Source organism: Panulirus ornatus, chromosome 8 (genome assembly GCF_036320965.1).
Source record: "Panulirus ornatus isolate Po-2019 chromosome 8, ASM3632096v1, whole genome shotgun sequence".
NCBI lineage: Eukaryota > Metazoa > Arthropoda > Malacostraca > Decapoda > Palinuridae > Panulirus > Panulirus ornatus.
The window spans coordinates 14,289,670-14,312,984 of record NC_092231.1 but is presented as its reverse complement, the minus strand read 5'-3'; the positions used below and the strand labels follow the sequence as shown (position 1 = coordinate 14,312,984).

The following is a 23,315-nucleotide window of genomic DNA, read 5'->3' as shown; positions in this document are numbered from 1 at the left end:
CGGACAAATAACATGGCCTAATGAAGGCCATCTCAGGTGAAAGAAAGGAAACGAAGAGAGAGAGAAAGCAGAAATGAATCAAGGCTCCGCAAGGGTTGGTACACCTGACTGTTAAAGGAAGAAAGGTTACGTGAAGAGGGAAAGACAAATGGAGTGAATTACACAGCTTAATACACATACTAATACACACAAATAATAATACACATAGAAGATAAAAGAAGTAAATGGCAATCATGTAATGCAAAAGAGTTCAACATATACAAGCATGTATACAAAAAAGGAAAAATGAAATACTGCAGCAAGATACCATACAAACTGCAAAAGGATAAAGGCAATCAAAACACAACTCCTTTCTTCTTCTTCCTTTACATTCCTCCGCTGCAGGTGCCGGAGTGTCAAACAGCTCATGACAAACACACACACACACACACACACACACACACACACACACACTTGAGCCTTGATCACAAACCTTTTAACTGGCGAAGGTCTCATTTCTGCTGCGGGGGAACGGCACAGTGACGTCAGGGTCCGTGCGGGGAGGAGAAGAGGATAGTGGTGGTAGCGATGATGGTGGAGAGCAGGAAGCACGCCAGCAGAAACCGGTCAAACACCAGCGCCACCTACACAGCAGTTGAGAGAGAGAGAGAGAGGGAGGGTGAGTGAGGATATACTCGTGTTACATGGACAGTACATATGGGCGTCAGTATACGCGAGTGGAAGGCAGCACGCAGCTCCTAACTTCAGTCCTTAAGAACCAAACAGATTAGTGTACACTTGTTACTTGTTGATTCTCTTAGTGAAGTAGGACATTCCTAGGTTGGTGGATAGTTACAAGGCCGCTTGTCGGACTTGTTAATATCATCTGACTGGCAACTAGACCTCAGGTGAACAGGAAAATACGATACAATTCAATCAGTGGTATTAGCACACTAGCATACCAATAAGGAGTATACACCAGGTAGTTAGGTAAGTACATGTGGGTAACCTAGGCTGGCCAGTCAGCTGGGAGGTACACCCTAATTTAAGCAGCATCAACACAACCATTTTGGTAGCTAATGACATTCTATTCAGCTGTATAATTGGATGATCACAAAAGAGAAAATGAGTTCAATTGACACTGAATGATTGATCATGTATAGGAGAGTTAAGTGGGTAAACACAATTCAGTCCACATGAGAAGTATCTTCAAGTTAGATACATAAATCCTCCTCAAGAAGTTAGATATTTGCACGTAAGACGAGGTAGTTGGACACCTACACACCCCGTGTACGTGAACGAAGAAACACCCGCGTTATGTAATCTCCAGGATACCGACACCCACGACAGAGACCCAGAAACACACTAGACAACGGGTCAAATGAATAACAAACTGAATAAATGAATATCTGTTATCGAGGCTGGTATATCTGCAAGTTAGAGCGAGGTTGTCTATGGGAGGGCAACGTGCTGTCGCTGGGCTGAACCATGGTTTATCAATCAAGTCATGGAATAATCTATGGGGCTTGGGTATGGATGGTAGATTTCTCATTTCAATTTCAGTACATTATACATGACAGCTTGTGATCTGATGTAGACGAATGAGACCCCTTGCTCTCTTCCTGACACTGGGTCGTGAAGACTGGAGGGACAATTAGGGTTAATGAGGAATCTAAATTTACTTGGGTAGTAAAAAAAAAAAAAGGATAGCCATGCATGTAAATGGACTCCTACGACAGGGATTTACCAACTAGGGACTTCCCCTTAAGTAAGATTAATCATGAAGGCGAGACCGTTCTCACCAATTAATTGTTCCAATACACATCAGTTCGGCTGCACAGCCACAGTTGAGCAAGCAAGAGGGATTGGGAAATTCCACACGAGTTTGTAGCGTAGGTGTAGAGGTGCTGGTCATATATCTAACTCCTCTTTAAGAAAATTTAGAGAAGTCGGATGTAGATGTTTACATGGGATGGTCGAGCAAACAAGCAGGAGTTAATTAGGTAAATAAGCTCAACTTGAGTGAATACACAGGAGTTGGGTGAGTGTAGACACAGGCTGGGTAAGTACACAACATCTGGCTAAGAAAGAAGAAGGAAGTGTGCTGTAAAAGTTGAGTGTATTAGTATTACTTCATTCCAAACAGATATCCATTGTTGTACAGCCAGATGGTCCCAAGGTTCTCACTCAGAGCCTAAAGAAAAATAGAAATGATTCAGTCAAGGACTTCAAGTGTAGCCCGTTAGTATAATTTGTCAAGGAAGACATTATAAGCCCTTTGCTTGTTCGATTTCCTCGTCTGATGTTTACAAGCCCCGCGGCGGCTTTATTCTAAATTAATGGGAGACGGTTCAAAGCATGTTTCATGAAAAGCAAGAGGATTATTCTCTCGTAACGCCTTTGAAATTCACTGGCTCTACCGCATAGTAGAAATGTTCTTATTCTTAACCTGACCTCACAGCTTGGCTGGGTACATCTTCACGAGCCGGAACTACTTCAGAGACGGTCATCCAGTATCATCACACAGTTTGGACACACACAAGCTCACTCAGTCATACTTGGACGGGCTGTCCATCACACAGGCTTCATCTGCTTTATAATGTAACGTTCCAAAGACAGTTTCACCAGGTTAGAAAAATGTGAATCACCACAATATCCTTTCACCCCAGTCAAAGACAGTCTATGCTGGTGTGCTGTTGGAGTAAATTCGAGTGTCAGTGGAACTTTTCTTCGTGGATAAAGGTTGAATATGTCCTTAACCCGAGAGCGATATGACCTCAGAGGTCGGAGGTCAAGACTTTCGTTTGTTCGCAGCTCGATTGTATACATTCTACTTGTCTTTGCACTCTTGACTAAGTAAACCTTTCTCTCCAGAGGCTACAAACACCGTAACACTGGGTGTTGAGAGCGCAAGCACTCCGATGCTGATTGGTAAGAAAATGCAAAATGCCATGAAAATCGTAAGTTTATCCCGAATGATATTTTTTCCACTGATTTCCCGAATGATATTTTTTCCACTGATTTCTCAAGTGATGAGGGAGCACCTGATCTAGTGGCACATTTCTTATCACATTTTCCAAGTATATGTCCTGAGACCTACACTGTCAAGTGCAACTTGTGTTTGTCTAAGGTGTGTGGTTTCTGATGGATGCACGTCTGGTGCGATGGTGTATATAAGGTCTGAGATGGGAGGTTGGTTGTTCAGTGTTTGTTCGGATTAGTTCAGAGCGTGTGTGTTGTGTCAGTGTTACCATACGCTGGGAGTGAGTGAATCTCTAAGTAGAGTTTGCTGAAGTTTGAGGCAGGAATAAGCTTCTCATATCTACTTAGGGACTGGTGGTTGGTTATGGAGTGGTTTGGATGGGAAGAGTCTAGTGCCGAGCATGTCTAGGTGGGATTGTACTGAGAGGATTTTTGTTTCATTGAGTGTTTTGCATTTGTGGTTGCTAAGCAGCCGGTGATTGTTCTGGTTGCTCTATTCTCTATGGTTAGCAGCAGTGCTATAGGTGTCACCTAACCAAGTCTGCTGAAGGTTACGCTGTAAGTGATGAGTTATGATTGGCGTGGCTGTATCACAGGGAGCACACTTCTATCAACGACCTTCCTTCTTCAAAAAGGAGTCCATCGTTTCACTGGTACTGGAAGTAGAGTACCCTTGAAGCTGTGGGAGCTCCTGAGATAGAGGTCCTTGATCAACTCCATGGGCCCTTTCAAGAAAGCTTTCGTAGGTCAATCATAGATCTCTCTATCTACCTCCTTATCTACCTATCCATCTATATAATCTATCTATCTATCTATCATCTCTCTCTCTCTCTCTCTCTCTCTCTCTCTCTCTCTCTCTCTATATATATATATATATATATATATATATATATATATATATATATATTATTCTATTACTTCCTAACTTTAGTTTCCGTTACCTTTAATTTTTCTTCATCGGATCTTCGCAACTGCTGATGATGCGGTTGCAATATAAATGACCTCTGATCGTGTAGCAAAACTGAGGGATTTAATTTCGTATAATAGTCAATTCCTTGTTGTCATTAGCTACGTTAGCAACGTTCGGTTATAAATGGTGCTATTGTACCTTTTACGTTTTTTCTTTGTCTTACGTATTGTCCTTAAGGTTATCTATAACACTGATGGATATTCTTTCATGTTCTCAAGATCTTCATCGAATATCTTATTTCTATTTTGTCTTTTTCGTAAAGTAGTTCCATCTTCCTGGTCATTCTAGCCAGTGTTGAGTTCAAACTTGCTCATCATTAACGGTTAGTTCTCATTCTCGAAATAAGAGAATATAACAAGTCTCATTTCTATACGAAAATACGAACTTAACGAAAATAAAGAAAAAGTTTTGTTTATCCATAAAGATTAGGGCTGACCTCTGACATCCTTCATCAATAAATGATCCTTTTCCCAGGACAGAATACTTTCCTATTTACTGCATGTAAATGTAACGCTGAATACTCAATACTTTATCTTTTTCTCTTCAACTACGTGGCCGGATAAAACGGTAAAAGCTGTAGTTTATCAGCCAAGTGGCTGCATCTGTGGTAAGACTTTGAGGCCAGCGGGAGGTAAAGTGACCTGTGACAGGTGTGTCAGCGAGCTCGCCGTCGTCCCCCCGCCACCTTCAGCGTGGTCATCAGTGCAAGCCTCTCCTACATCCTGGTGCCCGGGCCAGCCCACGCCTCTGGGTTATTGATGATGTAGTCTTTTATGCAGCCACTTCCGACATGAGGATGTGTTGCCAGGTGTGAGAGTACTGATCCCACTACAGTGATTCGGTAGCGATGCCACAGTGGATACAAAGTGGGTATCGTGGTGCAGCTGAGGGGATGAGCCTAGCCTGGCAAGTTCCGTTATGTTGTTACATGTAGTGGTAATGTAATGGGTCTTCCTTAGTGAAGTGGTAACCACCGCTGCACTGGGTAGTTTTAGTGATGGGTATTACGTAATAGTGGCAGCGAGTGGTTACTGTCGTTTTGGGTACGGTGGTTACCACTGGAGGCCAACCTGGTGTGGCTTCGCTCGTGTTGTGGGATGTAGTGGTACAGCCGTGGCCGCCTCCCTGATGCAAGAGTAACCACATTTTTGACTGGATGTAGTGTTACTACTGAGGTTACCTGGTATAGTCGTAAGCAAAGTATTGTCAGGTGAAGTGGTATTGCCAGGGATACTTGGTGTGGTAGCAACCACAGTCCTGTTGGATGAATCACTGTATAAACAACCCACGAACCTCTAAGTCAGACAGCATCCACAGGAGCCTGGACACTCACTGTACAATTTAGTGACTTCATAACTCTACAATCAGCAGACACTGACTTGGACTTGTTAATCTGTTTGGTTCTTCCTTGCAATAATCATAGTCGATATTCCTTGACTCCTGATTCCTCATCTCATAATGTCCCTCCAGCTAGGCCCGGTCAAGCACAGCTTTCTATGGAGTATTTGGGACGGAAATGCATGGCAAACATACGTACCAAGTCGATGGAGGAGGAGAGCATGATCCCACATGTCAGCATTTCTGATCTTGTTATGGTGTTCGAAGCATCAGGAGTTCTCTCCTACCCACCCTACCGTATCTCAGTTATTTAACGAGACATAACCTACGTCATGCAGCGTTAACCTTGTGTTTTTATTACATGAGAGTTTTGTGGTTGATGCAGTTGGCTTGCCACCCTCCACGACCAGTCGTCATCCCTATGGCTATGTCACTTTCTTAAGGCTCGTCATGCCTGCTTGTCCTGGCATTCTGTTTTCCAAGGCTTTTAGTCTCTTCCTGGCCTGTCGCCATCCATTCGTTCATCGCTCTCTCTATGTAACTTGTTCCCTTGTCATCTGTCGTCTTATTTCTTTTCTCTAACATGTCGCTCTCCAGCGGCCTGTTACTATCCTGGATTCTATTCGTGTCCGATGACTTACCGCCTCTCATAGTCTCGTGACCTTTGCTGGCTAACTGGTGGTAGGCAGTACACTGGATGAATGGCTGCTTCAAGAGTTGAGGGCTGGGTGACGGAGCGACTTCGTGAATGGAGACAGTCAGAACTATACATGAAGATATAGGAATTACGGTTGTGAATTCTTAAGTTCGCGGTTTACTGATTACTGCTTATTAATTGTGATAATAAGATTTTTGCTCTCGATCACAATGAATTCAGAATCTAAGAATACTGCAGCTTAACATACGGCAGTCTTCTCTCATAACTAACTATATTAGATTAGGACAGAATAGGTTGTGGATCGAATTCTTCTGGTGATGGTGAAGACGGAGGTGGATGTGGTGCGAGAGTGGTGAAAAGGGTGATGATGGAATGATGAAGATGTAAGGCTATGGTGATTTAAGGAAATTAGACTGTAACTCTCTTGGGTCGGAACATTAGTAAAGACATTTATCTCGACGGCAGACGGTACCGAACTTGGTACAGTATTCTACAGACAGAAGGCACTAGTTAGCCTACGTTATCTAGCTAGACTGTGGCTGGTGCCAAGCATTCGTCTTCAGTTAACGGTCGGGGTAAGTCTCCAGATAATCATGGACAAACGTATACCATACATGATGACCAGTAGCTATAGACTTTAACTACATTAAGGCTAGTCTACCATCATCCAATTCAACCTAATCGAGTCCAGTATAACTTCCATAACTTCAGGTAGTTTAGCTCGACGTGAGTAAACTAGGCTATGTTTGTAATAAAGGCTTTCGGCAAGTAGACGTTGGGGAACAAGTCTGATAGCGAAATAGTATGTAATCCCTGGCGGAGCAACACTAACTCGTACCTAACGTCAAAACTGTCTTGATATCTCGTTTATCACCTGCCGTAAAAATGGTCATTCATAGAACGTCTGTGGCCGGTAACGGTACGCTTAGGGCATAAGGGTGGGATATGGCCGGTAAAATATCCGATGAGGTACTTGAAGGCAAGATAGAATTTTATGTGAACGTCCGAATGCTAATGTGTCCATTTGCTGATTACTGTCATAACGTGTGAAATAAAGAAGTGTATCATCTTCACTAACATTCCACGAGTTAGTTATGATATTCATTTCATTCTTATATCAAAGGTGGATTAAATAAGGCTTCAGTGTTAGATTATATGAAGTGAATGTACTGCAGCAATATATGATAATATTCGTAACGCCCGCAGGCTTAAGGCAATTTTTTTTTTCTTTTTAATGTTAGCTGAGACGGCACGGGCAGCTGAGGCCCCTCATCAAGGCTGTCCCATTAACGCTACATATCTATCCTATCCTGAGACAAGTGCCCATCTTATCAACCAACCCTTATGGGCGGATGAACAGTTGGTTTGACCGTGGATCGACTGTCGCAACCAAGATTCGAACCGCTGCGCTCAACCTTGCGTTACGGTCCGGTACGCTAACTGCTACACCGTCTTCCAGTGACTTTACACTTAACGCACCTCCGCTACTCACACTGCCAGCATCCTCCTCCGGACAGGACGTCAGGCAGTGAAAGGTGTGTGTGTGTGTGTGTGTGTGTGTGTGTAGGATACAGAGATAAGAGGTGTATGCACCACAGAGTGGAATGGGTAGAGGTACTAGGTACAGGGGAATATGTTCTTGATAAAGGCCATGACGTGAGAGTGGGTGTGAGGGAGTGAGACCGAGGCAGAGAGTGTGTGGGAGGAGATGGAGAGTCAACTCAGTAAAGTGGGAATGGAAGAAGAAGAAAAAAAACTCATAATAGAAAAGGGATGGGACGTCTGACAACGCTCGAGTGCTAGTCTGGAACTCCCTCCTCCATCATATTACAAATTCACAAAAGCTCTTTCTATTTTCCATCAATTCTTTTTTTGTGTGGGTGTGGGTTTTGGTTCCCTTTGAGGCAGGTTGAATTTGTTAATGTAATGAATTAATACAGCATCATGAAATGAAGCTAGACAAACCGACAGCATATTGGTGAGGTGATCCAACACAAAGTCTTCCTGACAACCTAGGGACGAGGGGGATGTGAAATATTGTTCCCGTATATATATAACAGTGACACTAATTTATATCATGATGTGTTGCATGATGGACGTGGCGTCTATGTCTGTGCATAAATCTTCCCAAAGTTTTGGGTCTGCCGCATTGACACACACACACACACACACACACAAACACACACACAGACACACGGTCTAACACACAGCTGATCAAATTAATCCCAAGAGAATGTCAAATAATGAGGATAGGGTAGAGCGAAAGAAGGCTTCAGTGTTATCTAGCAGGAAATAAGCCTCAGGATGCGTCCCTAAGCCGCCGCTGGGGTCCGACATTAAGAGAAAAGTTAAGGAGACAAACTTCCTTTCTGGCGAATATCAGAATAGCTTTCAAGTAAATGGGTAACGGAATATCTAGCGAGCTCTTTATGTCCAGCATAAGGGCAAAACTAGACTATGCTTCCCAAGTTTGGTCACCGCACCTAAAGTAGCACAAGGAGCTAATAGAGAAGGTCCAGAGGAGAGCAAATGAAAATGGCATCAGAAGGGAAACCTAGAGGCTTTAAATTTACCCACCTTGGAAGAGAGATGAGTAAGCTGACCTGATCTCGAACTTTAGATTTCTGAAACAGGTCAATGATGTGTACAATGAATATTTCTTCGAGAAATGTATGGATAGAGCAACCAAAGGAAAATTAAGCCAGAGACTTGTCAAAAAAGACGTAAAAGTAGGACTTTTTGTAGTGTAAGAACGGTGGACGAATGGAACAAGATCACCGAATTCATGATTAAAGCAGACGATATAAACAAATTTTAAGAAATTGATGATAGATGATTTTCAATAGATGGGACACCACGAGTGTAAAGCTCCCTCCCTGAACTATACAAATAGGTATCCACTCACACACACAAACACATATACTGTATGCATATCTTTCTTTCATACTTGATCGCTGTTTCCCGCGTTAGCGAGGTAGCACCAGGACAGACGAAGGAGGGCCGCATCCGCTCATATCCATTCGCTTACTGTAATGTGTAATGCACAGAATCCAGAGCTCCCTTTCAATAACCACGTCCCACAGATCTTTTCGTGGTTTACTCCGGACGCTTCACATACGCTGGTTCAGTCCACTGACATCGAGTCGGCCCCTGTATACCACATCATTCCAATTTACTCTACCCCGTATACGCATTTCACCTTCATGCACGTTCAGGCCCCGATCGCTCAAACTGTTTTTTCATTTCATCCTTAAATCTCCAACTTGGTCTTCCCGTTCTCCTTGTAGCCTCAATTTATAACAAAGTTATCCTCTTTGTCAACCTTTCCTCATTCAATCTCTCTATATGTCCAAAATATGTCAGCACACCCTCTGCAGCGCTCTCAACCACACTCTCTTCATTACCACACGTCTTTCTTAACCTTTCTTGTTCAATCAAACCACTTAATAAGACATTCTGTCCTCAAACATTTCATTTCTATCACATCTACTCTCCTCCGCACAGTTATATGTATAGCCCATGCCTCACATACATGTAATAATGTTGGGACTAATATACCTGCAAACATTCACATTTTTTCCCCAGATAACGATCTCTCTTTTCACTAATTCTTCAGTCCTCCTCGAACCTTCGCTTGCAAGCCCACCCTTTGACTCACTTCAGCTTCCATGGTTCCAGTTTGCCATGTCCACTCCCAGGAACACTTCACGTCCTAAAGTTTTTCTTGATTCAAATTTACTCCTAAATCAACCTGTCCCTCAACTCTGCTAAACCTAATAACCTTGTTTTTATTCACATTTACATTAGACTTTCTCCTTTCACTCACTTTTCCAAATTCAGTCAACAGCTTCTGCAGTTTCACGCTCAAATCTGCCACCAGCGCTGTATCATCAGTAAACTACAAGTGACTCGCTTTCCAGACCCTCTCATCCCCTACCGAGTACATACTGGCCCCTCTCTCCAAGACTCTCGCATCTAACCCCCTAATCACTCCATCCATAAGGAAATCAAACACCCAGGGTGATTATACACACCCCTACCACAGAGAGGCGTGCAAGAAATAGAGTGAATTGGAACGATGTGGTATACCGGGGTCCAGGTGCTATCAATGGACTGAACCAGGGCATGTGAAACGTCTGGATAAGCCATGGAAAGGTCTATGGGGCTTTTATTTGGATAGGGAGCTGTGGTTTCGATGTATTACACATGACAGCTAGAGACTGAGCGTGAGCGAATGTGGCCTTTTTTGTCTTTTCCCTGGCTCTCTCTCTCTCTCTCTCTCTCTCTCTCTCTCTCTCTCTCTATATATATATATATATATATATATATATATATATGTATGTGTGTGTGTGTGTGTGTGTGTGTGTGTGTGTATGTGCATCTGGCATTCCTGACGCCAGGTTTCGCGTGGGCTGCGCGATCGCAGTCTGAGCCTATCTTAAGTGGGTTCATCAGTCTGGATTTCGCTGGTTGTTGTGCCATGAACCACTGATCACCGACAGATCCGTCCAATCAACTTTTTACTCGCTCATCGTGCCAGCCAAACACTGAATATTTGAGTAGAATCCCTTCTGGTCTCGGGATTTGTTAGCCTTGGGGCGGACGAGCCAATTTTCAGTGCGGGCAATCAGTCTTCACTGTGCAACCGTTCTCCTCGCTCCTCATGTCTGTGTGTGAGGGTTTCACGAGTGTTTCAACTTCGCGGAAATTTCTCATAAACCCTTCCTCAACCAAAGAAATGCTTCGCGGCGCTCGAAATATTGTTCATCTCCCCACCAGTTATTTGAAATTGTCTGCTGGAAATTCATCACCTTGAAAGCTATGCAGCAAATTGAACCCTGGAGAAATCTCATCGTCTGAAGATTCTTCGAAATCATCTCACTTTTCCGACATGACACAAAGCGATCTTTCTTCCAGTAATCTAGTCATTCCATTGGGTTGTTCTTCACTACCTGAGTCCCGTGAATTTGTTCCTATATCTCTGAACATCGACCACATCTCCCATAAGCCTCAGTCTGACTGTGGATCTGCGAGTGGAAACTAAAAGAACTTCCTCCAAACGTCTCTAACATGTATCGGAAGTAGCCCGCCCTCAGAATGGACCATAACTGAAGAACCTTCACAAACAGATCAGTGGGAGGCTCTTCAACCTCAGTTCCCCTTGTAGATATCAAGATGTCATAACATAACCTCCCATCTTTTGGTAGATATCTAACCTCTTCGGGTATGGGAGCAGTAAATGAGTATTCGAGAGAGTTCTCCATCACCCCAGCAATACCAGCCGAAAGAGTAGCAATCATCATCTACCAGAAACCAATGATGTAAAAGCGCAAATCACTCAGAGTATAAAAGTAGGGCTCAGCACAACAGTGGACTAGTTTAACCTACCCTTGGCCTCGACTCTAGATATTCATTTCTTGTGATAGTAATATCTGTCGATACTTACCTCGCTGGGAAGATTCCGTAATGGGTCAGGCCACTATTCTCGGTGTTTTTCTCTACTTTAAGAAAAGGAGACGAACGCATTAAGCTAAGGGCCGTTGGCGATACCCATAACCATCACCATATCACTAAAGTGGCAGTCAGAGGAGCCAAGTGTGATGCCGCTCCCCTGTTGAAGCCACAGTCGGATGGCTTTGTCATCTTCTTCAGCAGTCTCTACACGCAATTCACACGCTCCATTCTAAACTACGCCTCACCTGCCTAGAGTCTTCCACCCTCTCAAAAGTTAGTAATAGAGTTGCACACGACACAGTATACAGAGCACTCAGAACAATCACAGGCTTTCTAGGAACCACAAACCTACAGAATGAAACGAAGACCATCCCAGTATAGCTCCACTTTAACAGTCTCAGCACTCAGTTCTGTACAACATCGCTAGACCCTTCCTGAATACCTGATCACCATCCCCCATGTGGATATATAAAGCTTACCGATGCCTCACACATTTCAGCAACGTCTACTCACAGATCCCTCTACACAATGAAATAACCCGAAAAGCACTAAACAACCTGCCCTCCCAACCCAGCCTTCAACTCCACCCCACCAGGAATACGCCCATAAAAGGCCACATTCCCTGGACGAACACGAGTCACACTTTCCCGTCTGTGATCTGGCCATCAATCCCTACCTGCAACACCACGAACACCGTTTCAACATATACCATACCTGGACCGTTCATGCCCAGGACGCTACTACCACAACGAAGACACTTACTCAATTGCCCCACAAGACACAAGGCAATTAGGGTAGGAAGTAATTAAGCAGTATATATATATATATATATATATATATATATATATATATATATATATATATATATATATATATATATATATATTGTCCTGTTTTAAACTAAGTTTTAAGATATTTCACAATACAGCAGCAGTGGTGATGAGAAGAATGACACCTAGGAAAGCGAGGGGGGAAGGACAAGAATACGTTCACAGGTAGAAACTTGGCCGAGGTGAAGAGAAAAGAGGGAAAAAAAATCTTCTCGCCTGACATGATGTTTTAGGGTTTCGGAGCATTTGGGCGACAGGAGAGAAAAATATCCGGGCTCGGGGGAGGAAAGTTCAAGGGGAGACAAGCCGTAAATGTGACCTGGGTCCATCACTTGCGGCTACTCCCGTTCTCTCTCAAACCTGCAAAGTTTCACCTGACCCCCTCACTGTACAGTCTTGGAGGGGAGGCGTTCGCCAGCGAATGGGGGAAAAGAGGGAGTGAGGAAACCAGATAAAAAAACCCCGAAAAGGTGAGGAAAAAGTTTTTATGTTGTACCTCTGAAACATTTTCCCTCTACCTGTTCTCCATCAGCCAGACACCACCACCATCATCATTTAGAAAACAGGTGTAGCGAGTGCTGCTCAGGAGGACTGATCACAAGTGTCAGGGTAGAAGACACTTCAACGTTAAGCTTTCAGTTCTATATCACTCCCTCAACGATCCTCTCTGTAGAGTTTCCCCCCAGTTAGAATCACACCAGTTCCACCCGCGTCAAAACAGTGGGAGAATGAGAGAGAAAAAGGACAAAGACAACAGGGAGTCTTCGCGACTCTTCGTGATTCAACAAAGGTTTTCAAATTTTTCTCCCCCATTAAGGGCATGTGTATACAGGTAGGGAAAGAGTACTGACAAAGTACCAACGACGAGATATTGTCCTGAGGTGGCCAGCGCGTAGTGAGAGAGAGAGAGAGAGAGAGAGAGAGAGAGAGAGAGAGAGAGAGAGAGAGAGAGAGAGAGAGAGAGAGAGATTCATTTTTGAAAGTATGTACTGATTCTCAGGAAGCATTTCCAATGAAAAAGAAAAAAAGAATGTTTTGACAATATCGAGGAAGACTGTATTAAGACGTGTGTGGAGGCTGTGTTATTAAGTGAGAGTGTGGGTGTGTGCAGTGTGTTATGAGTGTATACTACCATTCTGCGGGATAACTTCCTGTCATTTCTCATCTCTGTGTTATGTACGTTTCCTCGTTTCCTCTGGTCACCTATATTTTTCATGAGAGTATCATCATCGTTCATAATAACGTCCCGAGGAATTTTCACACTATAGATTTCTAAATTTCCCCATTGAAAAAAACAAAAGAAAATACTCAACAAATAGGCTAACCAATCAACGGATGGGAGGGGTAGGGAGCAACGAGCTTTCTAGCCAGTAGCAGGGCTCGAAGCAGTGTTCCCAGTAAGGTACAGAATCGAATACTATGACACAGGGAAAGGTTTATTACCTGTATAGTACCGCTTCGCTGGCATTTCTCTCCTCTGTCACCTGCTTCAAATTTAAGATTGCTATCTTTTCTCATCACTGTCATACACACCACCGACACTACCCACCACCAGTACTGCATCATCAGCATAACTAGCTATCGTCCGGGAGTGGCATCGGCAGCCAAAATAAGGCCTTGGATTCTTCTTGAAGACGAAAATATCGATTGGCATACAGAGAAGATCCTCAACAGGGACGGGCCAGTGTTATTACCTCTCTGGCGACCTAGCCGACCGTTTGCCGCCACTTGAGGTAAACCTCACCACCACCATCAGTCTACCAGCTGCAGGCAGCCAGTGGTTCTCTCACAGACAGACTACCAAGAGCAACGTCAATCGATCAGCGACAATGGATCCCGCCTTCCCCGGGGCGGGCGTAACGCCTACGTTCGCTCGCGCTGCTGGGTACACCGGACGCATGAAATACTCGTCGGGAGGTAATGAGGAGGAAGTCTAGTTGGTGGGAGGGACGTTGTGGCACACCTGTCATGATTGAATTTCATCATCGAGAATGATGACAAGAAAATATAAAGTTATCTGAATTCTTCTGGTTTACTCGCGTCTTTATGACCTCTTGCTACTCCGTCTGCTTACTACTCTAACTCTCTCTCTCTCTCTCTCTCTCTCCCTCTCTCTTTCTCTCTCTCTCTCCATATACCGAGTCTGTTTGACTACCTTGTTTACTCGAGTCCTCTCCACGACTCTCGCATTCGTTCCACCTACGCCACTACTAGTGCGACTGGCCACATCCACTCACCTCCTTGCCAACACGAGCAGTCTACTTACTTCCCGTAAGTCCATCAACTCCTGTCGTTGCTCGACTTTTGCTTCCTTCCTTTCAACATAACGTCTATCACTCCAACCACCTACCACACCTCGACCAATCTATAAACGTTCCATTTCCCTACTACCACTCAACCTACTTGCTACCCCTTCCTCTCTGCAGGCGTCATTCTACCCCTTAGTTCACCTGCCCGTTACTGCTGCTCGACTTGCCTGTTGCCACTACACTAGGTCAGGTACACACATTCTGCTTTCCCATTTAATTAATGTTAGAGGCATTACCTGACCGCTCTACCTGCATGCTGCCAGTGTGCCTACCTTGCTGCAATACCAGATGACACCTCCATTTACCTGCTGCAGTATCAATTGACTTTTAAATAGATATTGACTATCGCACTCTACCTGGTTTATTCCACCCACCTGCTTCGACTCCACCTATCCACTATCACTCCATCTGCTGATTCTACTTAATTTTGCTTCCACACCTTAGTGTTCCACTAACTGCCACTCTGTTTCCCCACCCTCACTTTCTTCCAACTTATTCATTATACTAAAACCACTGTACCTACCTGTTGGCACTTCATCCACCTCCTACAACTCCACCTACCTGCCCCCAGATCCACGTGCCTACCGCCTGCTGAAGATCCACCTGTCTTCTGTCGTCCCAGTTACCAGCTACCACTTGTCCTGCTTGCTTCAAAATCTAAGACACCTATCGTCACTTCACACGAGTGTTTGACCAGCCTATTACCCATCTATTCTGTTTCCAAGACCATTCTTTCTTCAACAATCCATTCTGGTTTCTGACGATTCATTTACATTTAGGTAAACCACATACCAACTGCTACTCCACCTTACCATTCTAACTCCCTTCTGCCACTCAACTCACCTGCTTCACCTACTCCTGACGTTCATCGGCATGTTATACCACTCTATATACCAGTTACCAAACCAGTTACTTGCTGGAACGCCACTCCCCTGCTACAATACTTTACCTCATCTTCACCACCTCGCTATAACTCCATCTGTTTATTGCATCTGTGCCTGACCTTTCATCTCCCTTCTCTCACTCAACCTCACCTTTTCACTTATCCTCTAGTTCTCCATCCATCTGTTTTCACTCCACGTGCCTCACTCCCTCCTGCCACCACATCTCGCCTCATTTGCTACACCATCTAATCCTACCCTCTGCTTCTAAGTCTGACGAGTCTACTCATTTCTTGCATCTATACCAACCTTCAACCAAGCTGCTCTCCCTGGAAATGCTTGATACCACTTCATATTGCCATTCTATCTCCCGTTACTTCCCTTCACCTTTCGTTTTACCTGCTACCACTCTGCTTAACTGGTCCAAATACCTGCTGCTAAACCCTCTTACCTTCTGCTAGACCATATATCTGCTTTCACTCGCTCCTAGTTCTACATTTGACTGTCGTAGCTCTAATTACCTGTTGCTACCCAAACTACCAGGTACTACTAGTTCACTTATTTCCTATAATACACCGACCTCTTTCTACTGACCGCTTGCTGCTGACCTATCTAACAGCTGCCATCCTACTTCCCTGCTGCCAGTAGTACTACTTTTTGCTATTCCAGCTGTCACTTCAGCTACTTCCTATCAAATGTTACTTCACATTCCTGCTGCTGCTATAACTACTGGTACTACAGCTGTGCGTACCTGCTACCACTACAGCTGCTTGTACCGGCTAGAAATACAGCTGTTCGTATTTGCTGCCATTTTAACTACTTGTACCTTCTGGAACCACAGCTGCTGGCACTGCAGCTGTTTGGGCCTGTTTGTTCTACAGCTGCTCGCACCTGCTACCACTACAGCTGCTCGTACCTTCAAGCACTACAGCTGCTCGAACCTGCCGTCATTCTACCTATAACTCTAGGTAGTATTTCCCTCTCTTTACTCTCCTCACACCACCAATATCTGCTCTCCCTCCACCTACCTGCTGCCACTCCACGCGCGTGGCCTCCTTCCTGTCTTGCTCCGCCAACCTCATCTCGTTCTTCTCTATGGTCTGGTAGACCTTGTTCAGCACCCGCATGAACTGGTGCTCGAAGTCTGCAGACGAGGGAAAAAACAATGGCCTCAGTGAACTGACGGACTCGCGAGGAATTGGCATCACTGGAAATATCCGGAAGACTTAGGCATCCATGACGACCATTTGCCTACTACTGTCAGCTGGCTTAATGTGATCGTTGACTCAGGATAATTGGGTCAAATGTTAATGGAAGTCTATGGTAATCCTTGAGGTTACTATGCTGATTTATTAAGCTTTCAGTAACCAGAGGTATACAACGTTACCCGTTCTGGGAACGTATGTGAAATCATCTACTTATATAAAGCAGATATATTGTATGGGGACATGTAGATACACTGGTGTCTATGTCGGAAAATCAGTTATGGAAATTACTTAGTTCACTCTGGGATGATTAAAACTTTTCCATCTGAAGATAGAAAGGTTACCCATCGTGAAGGATCTATAGAAAATGGATGATTATGGATAGGCATGAAGTCTACTTGAGGATATACGAAGTGATCTATTAAGGTGTAAGTGTATAGTAGACTAATAATTCACTAGGGAAGGTAAAGCAAATTCGTCAGAAATCACATATGTCTTTGGTGCTACAAATAACACTACACTGTAGGGGAAGTATGAGATCATTTCCGAAGGGAATTCAATGCATCTCACGAAGGGTACACGACTCTAACGTGAAGTTACCTGAGATCTGTGTGGGGGCTGGCGTGGGCGTGGTGTCGTAGTTGGCTGTCGTGTGCCTCCTGGGGTTGAACCTCGGAGAGGCGTTGTACAGGTCCACACTGTCCACCTCCGTCATGTGGAACTTCTCGGCGCTTATGGAGTCCAGCCTCACACCCATCTCTGGTCTCAGGTCCTGTGTGAAGGGGTAAGGAGTGAGGATCGTCAAGACCTGGTTAGTCCTGACTTACATATGTCTAATGCTGGTCTCGGGTTCTGCTGAGGTGGTCAGGCTTGTAGACCAACCTCATGGCTAACTCTGGGCCCAGAAAGGGTATGTAGTCAGATCTAGGGATCGGCCTGACATGTAGCGCAAGCCATGGATCCTGCAGGCCAAAATGTCTATGTGTAAGCTGCCGTATTTCCATTAGATATGAGATGGATGTTCAGGCAAGCAAAGATTTATCGTTACGGATAACACAACTTATAATGCATATAGTTGAAAATGCTGTAATATATATATATATATCCAATGAAATGGGTCGATTCTTTGCAAGGTTAATGTATACATCACAAATCCTAGCTTCATCCTGTCTGATCCTTAATCGTCCATGGCCTCTGTGTTATCTGCCCTTCAGTTTTGCATTATTCATTTCATTCTCCTTTCATGAAATGCAGGAATCAAAACTGACTACAACAGTGTTATCCCTTCCTTCCATCATCTTCAACCACATTTTTCATTTTACTTTTTTTTTTATCTTTATCATTCCTCTTAGTTTTATCCTCTTAAATATTCATACAATTTTCAGTCGTCCTGTAGTATTTTCTGCTTGCCATTCTAAGTCTATCAACTTCTGCCATTGACTATCATATATCTTATCAACACCTCATCTTTACATATACGTATTTTCCCCCTTTCCTCACCATTAATCCCTCCTCTCAAGTAGTATGAGGTTTTCAGATTACTGGAGGAGGACACCTTTAGATTAAAGTTTGTCATCTGGATATCTCTGGACTGCAGGCAGCAGCCATCCTCCTCGCCTCTCCTCATACCTTTCTCCGGCAGATGAGACACACACACCTCCTCACCGGATCGACACACCCCGATAATATCTTTATTTACGGCTGCCAGTGCCGTCAGCGGCTTCTCCTCCTCCTCCTCCCTCCTCACCCTAACTCCCCTCTTGCCCCATCGAGTTCCATCGCTCACCCAACTCCTCGTACACAGCCAAGTGGCGTTGCCTCATCTTCCCCAGCATTCACACGCGGGATCCTACATGATACAGTATACGCTACAAAAGAACGATAGTGCTAGGGCAGATGGTGACTCTTATAGGATGAGAATGATTACGATTGTGGTTAGTGGAAGAGGAAAGGAAGAGAGAGGAAGAAATCAGATTCAGAATCCACGAATGATATATGGCAAAAATACATATGCCCAATTCAGTAGCGTAATACTTAAAGGAAGTACAAAGCAATTAAATAGACTGTGTAGAAACCTGGATGATAAACAGATGTAGGCGTAGCAGAACGCTCCATCATCCATTTGTGACGTGATTCCATGAAATAGGTTACATAACCTGAGAAGATGAAAATGAAATTCTTGAACATATTGGCATAAGTTCCCTGTTACATGATAAAACTATCGACCTGCGTCCATACCTCCTCTCATAGATTGAGACACCATTGCGCTGCCACCTCACGTAGCAACTTGAAGTCAGCCTAACCTCTTTCTCGTCCGACGTCAGTCTGGATCTAAGAGGAAAAAAAAAAAAAAACCCCACTCCGCCTACACCAAATTGTAGAGCTTTATTGACTATATCCATATAGCACTAGAGGACCGAATATTCGTTCTTGCCATACGGTTGTATCCTAGAGATGTCTGAAAAAGATAAATGATAACATTCCTCTAAGATAGACCTGGATGACATGTCGCTGAAATGGCTTGAGAGCTACTTTAGAAACATGATACAATCTGTGTTTCTCAATTTTGTTTCTATTGCTCTCAAAGAGACTGCTCATGGAGCCCTCTACAGATTCTATTTTCAAGATTCCTCATTTTCTAAACGTGTGCAGGTTGACATTGACAGTTCCTATCAACAGGTCATGTTCAGTCTCTTTACTGTCGACACTAATGTCATCTAAAACATTTAATGGACCTGCAAAAATACTTTGTCCATCTCTTCTTTTCCCCATCCGCCCCTTCAATGAGGCTCTCATTTATTCTCTTGTTCTGTTCACGCTATTCACATTCTTCCCAGACATTTTCGAAGTCGGAATGAAGTTTACCAAAAGTCTCACCTCGTTTTTTATTTGCCCTCTTTTTTCAGCCCCTGCACATTCCATTTGACATAACCAATCACTCGCACTCCCTCCTTGCAGGTATCACCCAAACACCTCTGTTTTCTCTCACTAACAACTCACCCCTTTTGCCGGTAAGTTCCTAAAATGGCTTTTACCAGTGGAACCTACAGAGCCTGCAGAGAATGCTAAGGCATTGCGACGTATGAGTGATTACCATGGAAACATGACGCCATCAGTAAGGAAGTCCTATGACTGGCCGAGCGTTTGAATCATCCACCAACAGGGAAAGTGCGCTTCGGTGGGCGTGGCTATGTTGTTTTAGAAAACTGCTCAATCAGCAAATGGAAGTAGGGGCGTGAGGGTCGTCGCATGTTATGGCGTCATTCCGTTTGCCAGACAGTGTAATTTTGTTATCTACATGTTTGATGAAAGGATAAACCTTCAGAATGCTTACTGTCACGAATACAATACGTAGGTATGTAAGGCAGCGTCTTATTTACATACAAACATGCACTTCACATTAGCATTTCAACCCAGTTTGAACCCAGCTCAGACGACTTAGACGCAAGGGGACAGTATATATATATCACGAGTGATGAGGCGTCTGGGAGCGAAGGTTTCTCGCTGGAGATAGACGATGACAGCAGTTCAACAGATTAGTGCTAGCGATAACAACGGAGGTAACGAGAGCAGGGACGATGATTGCACTGGTTGTGGACGACATGTGGCAGGCAATGGTAGGCAACTGCAGCACCTCCTCCTCCTCCTCCTCCTCCACCTTCTCAGTTCACAGGTGTATCAGAGCCAAAGCGTTTGCCTTCATTCTCTGCAGCAGTAGCAACAAGTGACACACCAAAACGTAGCAAGTATTCCCTTATGGTCTCCGTTACTGATGCTCTTACTGAACACTTTGTTCCCTTACAAGCGTCCACGCATCCACAGGGAAGCCACGATATAAGGCGGATGTTGAAGCATAAAAGCAAGGAAATCAAGTATTTCCAAGCCCAATCCCAATCAGTATACACTGGGAATACTGTTCAGGTGCTAATTGATCCAGCAGAAAGAAATCTGTAGCCAGGGATGGGAGAGGTGTGTACATGATTTTTACTGTCCTAGATGCGATGTTGGTCTGTGTGCTCTTTGCTTTCAAAGATAACACAAACATTTGTAATTTTCACTTTTAGTTACGTTTCTCGAATAAAAAGTGGTTATAAGTCATTTGCAATGCAAAATAGATGCTTTCCTACATCAAATAATTATTCTATTTACAGTTATAGGAGCATTTTCATAATTCTATCAAGTAGAAAGATTTATTTTGTTTCCGATCGCTACAATCATAAACCATCATCATATATTATGCTATTAATAAATGAAATTGAAGTAGAATGAAAGAGCTTTCCAAAAATAAATATCTCTCCCAATTTATGTTAAAAACAAAGTCTGGGAAGAACTAAGAAGACACATGTAAGTAATGCTTGTCTAAATACTTCTCATTCCTCGAGTACTCCACTAGTTTCGATTATTATCACCTTTTGCCATTCTTCACTCGATCTCTACGAATGCTTCCGCGTACTAGTCTCTTTCTCCAAGCTTACTCGCTTTCACGAACCTCTTTCCATTCATATCATTTCCTCTTGTCTCAAAGCCTCTACAAACCTTCACACTCGCCTCAACAAAGAAGTGATCAGACATACCATCAGCTTCATCTCCCAGCACATTTACGTTCTAGATTCTCACATATGCAGTCTTTGCAATTAGTACCTACAATCAAATATTTCCCAATGATCCCTAACCTCATCCACCTACGTTGATTTATTCTATGTCCCTTTTTCGAACAAGGTCGTTCCAAGTCAACAGTCTTTTTTCAGCACAGCACTCCACAAGTTACTCAATGTTTTCATTAATACCACGTATGCATGCCTCCAGTTATATCCTTAACCGCCCCATTACCTACTCGTGCATTTGAAATCACTCGTCGCTAATACTCGATCCCGTGTATCAAAATTGCTGATACGCTTTCTCAGCCCTTCGTAAACACTCGTCTCCCTTCCTCATTCCTCTCGCTACCAGATGCATGATCAATGACAATCGCTCACCTCTCATAATCCACTTTTATTCTCGCCCACATCAGCCCACTCCCTTACATTCTTTAACACATTCCTACAACTCCTTCAGCAGTTTTGCTACCCACTCTTGTGCTTTCGCCCTCACACTAACCCCCCAGACTGTAACCCTAGGACACTTCCAAACCAATCTTTCCTCTTCTCCTTGAGCTTAGCGTCACTCAGAGCCAGAACATCCAGATTCCTCTCCCCCGACATACTCCCAATCACTACCTCCTTCTCATCTATGCATTTAGACACCCGAACCTGAGCCTTTGAGGGGGTGGATCACTCTCCACTTGCCTCCTCCTTATATTCAGGCGTTCAGACACTAGAATACGAGGGTTTTTATCCCCTAACTCCCTCCCCTGCACCTTTTGGTCGCCTGCGACACACAAGGAAATCGAGGGAAGAATTCTTTGTCCCCTGTCCCCACTGAATTTTTAACAGCTTTCAAAATAAAAGATTAATCCATTTCATGGAGAAAATAAGATACTTTACATTTCCAAAACAGTCTTAGAAAATCCTATGAACGTGTATGTCAAGATTTAATCTTCCATACTTGGTCTTTGCCTTGATATTCCCCGCATTATGTGGGCGAATCTGACTAAGAAAATACGTAAAAGACAAAATACGGTAATAATGAAATACGGTAATAAGGGAAGACACTGTTGTCGTACATACTCACGTTGAGGTGCACTTTTTTGTCCTCAGCGGCCGGCGGCTGGAAGTGCAGGAAGAGGAACCTGGAGAGTCCGCCCAGCACGAGCCGCTTGATGGCGCGTGGCACCTCCGTGCCTCGCACACCACGGTGGTGGATGTTCAGGGTCAGCACAGACATGCCTGAGGCCAGGCTCACAAGGCAGATGGTAACCCCGTAATACAGGCCTGGAGAGAGAGAGAGAGAAAGAGATAGAGACAGTGTCATACACCAGACAGGTTATGTTAGGTGGAAATCATAAGTAATTCATATTGTTATAAAATCAATGGTTTTGGCGTGGTCTATGTTCTGGCATGCATAGAAATACGTTAGGGCAGACACAGAGTCGTACATAAGATGATGGAATTTTGTATGATTGATTCCCCGAATGTGACACTACTGGATGATGTCTCTCTTAGTCTTCTGCCAGACTTAATGAATACTAGTAACGTGACAACGAATTACAATCATACCTTTCGTGGTAATGATCCAGTTTCTTGACGCCATTCTAATTCTCAAAGGAACGACACGAAACTGGCACCAATAAAATCCTACCAATTATACGATTTGATTTTTGGTTCGCAGCAAATATTGTAGGATCAGCGTTTATTCTACGTTATCAACTAAAGCCCGAATGGTGAGGGGTGACGAAAATCATGGAAAGTCAAGGGTAAGTAAAAGTGGATGAAGAAATTGCAGGAATACTAAGCTACAAGGCCGACCTACCATCCTAGTTCCTTACCTTCACTAAACTCGGCCTTGAACCTAACTTGGATCACGTTGTGTTCACTACACTCTCATGTCCACTAAACTCATTTCAAAGGGCAAGACAAAGAAAAAAAAAAAGAACCTATCTTGAACTTTATCTACAGACACACACACAGACAGACAATCAACACTGATAGAAATACTTAGCTTCTTCGGCCGACCCTTGATGCTAATTTCGATCATGTTGAGGCTTAGGGCAAACATGATAGCTTCACCACACACTACATCTTAACATACCATCATTTTCATTATCTTACGT

The 23,315-nt window shown here is 43.8% G+C and overlaps 1 protein-coding gene across 2 annotated transcripts in view; it reads right to left on the bottom strand.

Annotated features, from left to right (window-relative positions):
- LOC139749837 (neuronal acetylcholine receptor subunit alpha-10-like) overlaps positions 1–23,315 on the bottom strand; it is a 306,308-nt gene that overhangs the window by 11,102 nt on the left and 271,891 nt on the right. For both annotated transcript variants that reach the window (XM_071664145.1, XM_071664146.1), the window contains exons 8-11: positions 22,277–22,476; positions 17,207–17,378; positions 16,430–16,545; positions 473–623 (exon numbers count right to left, since the gene is read on the bottom strand). In XM_071664145.1, the coding sequence (XP_071520246.1) occupies positions 525–623; positions 16,430–16,545; positions 17,207–17,378; positions 22,277–22,476 (587 nt within the window). In that variant the 3' untranslated portion in view covers positions 473–524. The remainder of the gene's footprint in view (positions 1–472; positions 624–16,429; positions 16,546–17,206; positions 17,379–22,276; positions 22,477–23,315) is intronic.